The sequence below is a fragment of the Athene cunicularia genome (assembly GCF_003259725.1).
Source record: "Athene cunicularia isolate RWA chromosome 21 unlocalized genomic scaffold, athCun1 chr21_part1, whole genome shotgun sequence".
NCBI lineage: Eukaryota > Metazoa > Chordata > Aves > Strigiformes > Strigidae > Athene > Athene cunicularia.
The window spans coordinates 3,191,032-3,197,925 of record NW_020799127.1 but is presented as its reverse complement, the minus strand read 5'-3'; the positions used below and the strand labels follow the sequence as shown (position 1 = coordinate 3,197,925).

Genomic DNA, 6,894 nt, shown 5'->3' with positions numbered 1-6,894 from the left:
TGCCTTTCTTAAAAAGAACTTTAATCTCCTAAAATCTTTCTCTTATGCACATGTTTTACATGAACCTGTCAACTGGGAGAGGAGACAAGCCAAACCCTCTACCCCACACTTGTTCTTCTGTTTCCATGAGAATGGTTCCCTCACTCTGGAATTGCTCAAAGAAGGCACCTACCAGGATAGGGTTAATGCCAACAAATACATGCAGCCCACTTACTTGCAAATTAATTTAGCTCCATGTAGAGTTACTAATTGTCAATGTCAGGAAGTAATTAAGTTTGCTTTGATTTCTCCCAGTCATACGGAGAAGAGGAATTTACTATGCTCTGCTCATCACTGCAGAGGTGTCTTTTCCTCCAACAAGGACAGAAAAGCAACTTACAATTTGATGGGAGAAATAACTTGTCCTTCTACTGTCTTCAATATGGCTACACTGCATCTTTGTCTTACCATCAACCCCCTTGGTGACTGGATAAGGGAAAAAAAAATGTGTTTGGAGAGGAGATTCCTCCGTAGTGGAGAAGAGCTGGAAAGACATAGTGCTGCAGACACTTAATAGAAGTAATTTAATATTGTTCCCACTTCATTTGTGTTTCTGAAACAATGATCGAAAAGTTATTTACCCGTCGTCTTCTCCATCAGGCTCTTACTACTCCCTCTCCTACTATCTCCAGTTATACATGCCTTGCAAGCAATAGTTTATTGGAGAGATGTATGGGCTAGCTTGAAATAAGCTGGCTCAGGTTCTGAAAGAGTCCTCACTGTGTCTGGACTTTGATGATTAAATTCTGTTTTACCTACAGATATAAATCTAGAATAGTTTTACTGGAGTGACAGGAGTCACATTGCTGTACATATTTTATCTACCATTCTTGCTCCTGATGGAACTCTACCTGCACTTCTGTAGCTTCTACTTGTTTAGGGACACCTTCCTAAAATTCTGCTGGTGTTTTAGGTTCACAGGTAAACTTACTAGTTAAAAATGTGAATTATGGCTAAGAATGAAAAAAGAACGTTATTTAAAAGACATGTGCATGCCTGGAGCAGTCCAGTCATTTCTTATCCTGTCACATCTCATCTACAAAACCTGGGAGAAACTCATTTTTCCACATTGCTTTAATACCATGGTCTCCAAACGGTGCCCTGTGTTCTAAACTGGAACCTTTGGTACCTTTCCCCAAAGCAGATGAGCCCAATGAAGAGAGGTTCTCCCGGAGGCTCTGGTTGGAGCTCTGATGAAAGACATTCCTCTGCTGCTGGCTGGTGCCATGGGTGGTGCTCTCAGGGGTCCAGGCTGGTCTGGAACTCCCTTGAGTGTGACTGTCAGGGCCCAGTTCATCCCAGGGCGTTGCAGGGCTCTGCTCAGCCAGGGCTGCTCCCCCAGCACCTGCACTATGCTATTGACAGAGAGGAACAGCGTTAGAGCTTGTATTTCTTCACAGCAGAGCCCTCCACTTGAAGGACAAACATGCAAAGTTCTACAGGTCTTAGCCCTTAGGAAATGGCTCATTATCTAGGAAGTCTCACCTTGTCAAGCGTTCACCTCCTTACTTGTTGGACAGATCCCTGGCTACTTTCCATCGTCTTTTTCTTGGAGATTGCTGGATTCCAGTGACACACCAGGCTGTCGTTTTGGACACTGTAGTTCTTGTTACCAATAAGCCAGTAGGTTTTCATTTTCCCTTTGCCCTGGGGCAAGAAAAGGAGAGAGCAGAAAACAGCTCTTCTCATGGGATATGAAGCGGAGCAGAGAATGGCCAATGCTACTACCTGTAGTGTATTTGTTCTGTCTCCTCCTCACGCAAGTGGCTGCTGTTTGGGGAAAGAATTGTAATTTATAAGCAGTTTGGGTGCTAATAATCCTTTCAGTCCAGAGAAAGGATTTGCTGGTCACTGGCAGTGTTGCTGTGGGTTTAAAATCAGCCTTACACCCATGTGTCTTTGTAACAGAATCCTAACACGTTCACCTGTATTCATGTGGTTCCATGCAGGTGCAGACGCAGCAGCTGTATTTCAAAGCACACAATAACACTTTTTTGTCCATTAGGAGTAATTTATAACCACTTCCAACTGAATTAGCAATAGAACCTTGGGGCCATGGTTAAAAATTGACTTGCAATTCACAGAAGAACAATGACCAAATCTATCATATCTCCTTCCTATCTCATTAAACACCTTTAGTGTTGCAAAGTTACAAAAAAGCTGTTACCTTGACTTCAATTTCTCCTCTCAGTTCAATTTCATATGCGTCATCTGTGAGAAGGGCATCATATGTAGCAGAACTGATATGGATCTTCTGTGCTAGGATTCAGAACAGAGCACTAGAAATTAATGATTCCCCTATTCCCAGAGACCATAGACCATACCCTCCTGCATTTATCAGCCCAGTGTTTCTTTGGAAAATGTCAGGTTGAGGAAGAAGCACAGAGAAGGGGAAGATGCCTTTAACATTGGTTGAGGGCTCTGTGACACTGTCAGATGTCAGCTAAAACACAGGAGCAGTTCAGCAGGTTAACTGACCCGCTGAGTTGACTGTGCAGTGCTGCACTGGGTATCTGCACGGCAGCATTGTACAGCAGGAAAAACAAGTGGTATTGGTAGCAAAGACACAGAAAAGGCTGAACCAAGAAAACGTGCACTGCCCTCTTCTAGGTAGCCATGGTGTTTCTACCTAATACCTTTGTGTCAAAGTCCTGAAAATAAATTTCAGCTTACCTCGTGCTATTTGACTTTTGTCATCCTCTTTCTCCATTTATTTTTGATCGTTTTCCAGAAATGGCATGAGGGATGTGACTCTGCTTGCCCATGTGAATACACAGGATTTTCTCTTGTTTATTTGATGACTAGTGTATGTACAGGGAGAGTGGGGACTGCAGGTCATGCATGTGCTGGTTCTTTGGAGCTATGGCAATTAGTTCTCTAGCCTGGGATATGCTCCAGAGAACACTCCTTCTCCTCTACAAACCTTATTTCACACTTGGCTGTGCCCATCGTGAGGGGATGTCAGGGGGTTTCCTGTCACTGCAGTACCTAAGAGACGTAGAGTGTGGCTGTGAGCCTGACTGGCACGTAAGGAACGCACAGGTTGTGCCCGAGTCACTTACGCAAGCTGGTGGACTCCATGCGGGAGGCTGTGTTTACAGTGTCCCCAAAAAGGCAATAACGAGGCATTTTGTACCCCACAACTCCAGCTACACAGGGTCCTGAGAAAATACAAACAGAGACCCCAATAAGAAACAAGTGAAGATAGTGCACGGAGATGCTAAATGCAGACACCTTTGCTGTAGTCACTTCTGGATCCTCAGAGAGCAATGGGGATTGGGAGTACTCAGTGCCTCTAGGGCCTGGCTGCACAGTGTTTACTTAAGGAGAGAAGTCACAATTTGATTAGCTGTAGCTAATTGGTGCTGATATCAGGGGAAGATGCACTCTCCATACTCAATTGTTTCACAGCCCTTTCCATGCTGATGCAAACACAAGTCATTTCACCCCAGTTACTGCTGGAACCAGGAGAAATACTCATCCCAAAATCCTGCAGAAAGTCAATGACTCGTACAGAAACGCAGAAGTATTTTCTCCTCACGCAGTGAGAATGTGTTCTGTTCTATTTTTCTCACCTACCTGTGTGTATCCCAGCCCGCAGCTGCAGCCTGCCCGTTGGCATATGAGGGATCACAACCTGCCGAACCGCTGCCACCAGATCCAGAGACATTTTGGCAATCTCGTCAGCATGTTTGGTGCCATTCCTCTCTGGCAGGCCACTCACTACCATGTAAGCATCACCAATGGTTTCCACCTGATGGGAAGGGGCATGTTTCACTAAGTGGCAGGCACCAAGCTTTTCTTTCAAAAGCAGATCAGAATAGAATTTATCTCAGCTGTCCACCAAGCTGTGGTGTAGTCCCTGTGTGATGGTGGGTCTTGGATTTCATGGCTTTTGGCCAGCTGGTGTGGTGTATTTGGTATTCACTACAGAACAAAGAAAGATTTCAGAAAATTCCAGATTCCTTGCCTGCAGGTTTGTACTCACCTTGTAAACATCATAAGACTCAATCCTGCTGTCAAAGCAGACATATAGATTGTTGAGCATCTCGACAACTTGCAAGGGAGTACAGGAGGCAGCAATGCTTGTGAATCCCACGATGTCTGAGAAAAAGATAGTCACCTGTTACAGGGAGAAGGACAGTGTGAAGCTCAGGTCTCCAGGCCAACAGTGGCAGAGCCTTTCAAGAGTTTGGGAATTTCTGAAATTCTGAGCAGAACAACCTAAGACACAGGCTGCAGGTAGGACCAGTGTTGCAGAACTGAATAGATATAATCCTAAATTAACAAGTTCTGGCTCTAAATTGTTCCTATATACTTGACAGATAAAATTATACTTATCTCTAAAGTTTATCATATGCACTTCTCTGCATACCTTGTGCTAGATGGGAGACTGGAAGTCAGATGCTTTGAATCTTTTGAGCAGTGATCAACAGACTTCTTACAGAAGTAGGGCTTGATATTTCTCTCAAAGTGATTTAAACTGTGATAGAGATCAAAACTAGGTATCTGAACAAACTGGGAAATAAAACCTCAACTGTTGTCTCTGCTCTTGTTGAATCAGGAAATATTAATTGGATTTTGGGTTTTTTAAATTATGTTTATCTTTGTTATGATCAAGTTACTTACAGAGAAATTAACTTTTAAAAAATCAAACTTCTAAAAGAAAGAACAAGATATCATAATAACTGAATAAAGGAAGGGAAATGTGTGTTATAGCTGTTGACAAACAATAAGTGTTTCTTCTCCGTGTTGCCTGAGCTGTGTCAGCGTTTAAACTAAAATTGTTCTTTTATTTGTCCTTTTATTCGTCCCAGAGGAGCTACCTTTTCACTCCCTGCCTTGGTTCCAGATACTTTTGAAGTCATGACTACTGTGAATTATAATTAATTGTGCAATTACAGGTTGCTGTTATGATAATGACACCTACAAATTAAATGCAAACATTTTTAATTGTGTTTCACAGCTGAAAGTAGCAGAGTGAATAGAATTGCAATTACTGTAGTTTGAGGATTTTAGCTGTGGGCTATGCAGCACAGCTGCTAAATTCAGCACTGACAGCAGCATGCATGCAGTGAGGCAGAGCTGCAGATAAATGGGTGCCTGGCTAAACCCTGCCCTTGTTTTTCTGTCGACAGGCTTCATTACAGTTACACACTTGAGGCTACAAGATCGTCCATCCCTCCCATCTTTCTCTAAGCCCCATGCCCTCCTTTCAGTTATGTTTATGGAATCATACTGAAAAGTATGGACAGGGTTTGTCCTGTTTTGGGGGGGGATTCTTCCCATTTTACAAAGGAGGAAACTAATTTCTTGCTGCCGTGTACTTGCAATCTAATGATGCTGGCTGGCTCTCATGGGTAGGCTCTTAAACCCAAAGAAGACAACTTGCCAATGTAGGATCTCCGACATCTAAAGCTACACTTCTGGAAATTTCAGCTCTTCCTCCTTCCCCATCAGCCTAAGTGTTTCACTGCACATTGCACAGCTCTTTCCAAAACCCATCGTGAATATCTGGATTTCCATCCACGCTCAACTATGGGTGCAAAACCAGGTTCCTCAAAACAGTAGCAAGGTAGGTGCTTTTTTAGGTGAATGCTTTTATATCCTTGGTGACAGCATCCTTTCCATTTGCTAACCTGATCATAGTTTTCTGCCTCAACTTTTTGGCATTTTCTTAGCTGCTTGGCCACAGATTTTGGCAACATCTGGTGTAAGAGGTCCTCAGCTAGCCGCCTTTCCCTTTTCAAGTCTTCTGTCTTTTTCTTGAGGTTCTTGGCATAACTGTGTATCCAATCTGTCGTTTGCTTGAAGGACATCAGGATTATGGGGTAAATGAGGCAGGCTATCACTACCAGACTGATCTTAAGGCTCATCGTGCACAGGATTTCTTTAGATTTCTTGATGAGCTTTTCCTGTCCCTTCTGCAGGAGGCAGCTCTGTGTGTAATGCAGTCCCTTTAACAAGGCTTCAATGGACACAAATTCATTTGAGCCCAGGAATGGGATGTAAAAAGAGATTCCTTCATAGTGGGTGAAATGTAGTGATAGATTGACATTATCCATCCAGCACTTACGTACACTCTCTGATGAGAGGATAGCATAGTTCAGAATGACAAAAAATTGATGCAATATTGTTTGAAAGCTTGTAGATGCTGGCATTAAATGAGCTTTAAGGATGGCTTCTCTTATTTGAAGGATGAGTTTAAAAGCTACTATATCTGCCCAGTCAGGATTGTATCTCATAGCTTTGAGGTCTTCATGGGGACTACTGAAATGCTCCAGCAGTTCAGAGATCACTCTGGATAGCACCTGCCCGGCTTCAGTATCCCCTGTGCTATTTAATTTTTGTCTCATGTCAATGATGTAGAATCTACAAAAGGAGCTTTTCTCCTCCTTGCATTGGCAATTCTCACAATACAGTTCTGATTCACTTGCCTTACAGAGGGAGTTTAAATTCCCCAGTAGCTGAGCATGAAATGATCTATTCCTCTTGTCTGCTGCTGAGAACAGCCAGCTGTGCCTTTCTTCCTGTAGGAGATAGATGAGGTGAACAGCCCAAAGGTTTTCACAGGAGGCAAGTTCCTGAAGGGCTTTCCCTGTGTTTCTCCATAGTTCCAAGCTGTTGCTCAAATCAAAAGAAATGGCTCCAAGGAGGCTGCAGAGGGAGACTATGCATGCTGTCAAAATTCTTTGAACTGTTTTTCTACCACCAGCATTGGAGGAGGAAGAACATCTAAAAAAAGGAGGGAAAAAAAAAAAAGAAAAAAGAGTGGGGGTGTCTGATCCCTGGGGTGTTTCTTGCAACTCCTGAAAACATAACTGTAGATAGTAGTGATATTTAACAATTCACATA

General features: G+C 43.1%; 1 protein-coding gene across 1 annotated transcript; it reads right to left on the bottom strand.

Annotated features, from left to right (window-relative positions):
- Positions 1 to 1,038: 1,038 nt before the first annotated feature.
- LOC113487970 (atrial natriuretic peptide receptor 2-like) lies at positions 1,039 to 5,915 on the bottom strand. Its single transcript, XM_026862933.1, has 7 exons — positions 5,679 to 5,915; positions 4,028 to 4,162; positions 3,619 to 3,793; positions 3,102 to 3,200; positions 2,207 to 2,298; positions 1,549 to 1,686; positions 1,039 to 1,394 (listed from the first exon to the last, which is right to left on the bottom strand). Exons 1-7 carry the CDS (start codon positions 5,913 to 5,915, stop codon positions 1,065 to 1,067), a joined length of 1,206 nt encoding a protein of 401 aa, XP_026718734.1. The 3' UTR covers positions 1,039 to 1,064.
- Between the last annotated feature and the right edge of the window lie 979 nt (positions 5,916 to 6,894).

What these genes read in the sequence shown, in the direction of transcription:
- LOC113487970 (XM_026862933.1), bottom strand. Translation starts at nt 5,915, where the DNA reads ATGAGCCTTAAGATCAGTCTGGTAGTGATAGCCTGCCTCATTTACCCC. An exon ending in GCGGGCTGGGATACACACAG is followed by an intron (nt 3,201 to 3,618) that starts GTAGGTGAGAAA and finishes GTATTTTCTCAG; the next exon opens with GACCCTGTGTAGCTGGAGTT. An exon ending in CATGGAGTCCACCAGCTTGC is followed by an intron (nt 2,299 to 3,101) that starts GTAAGTGACTCG and finishes TCTGAATCCTAG; the next exon opens with CACAGAAGATCCATATCAGT.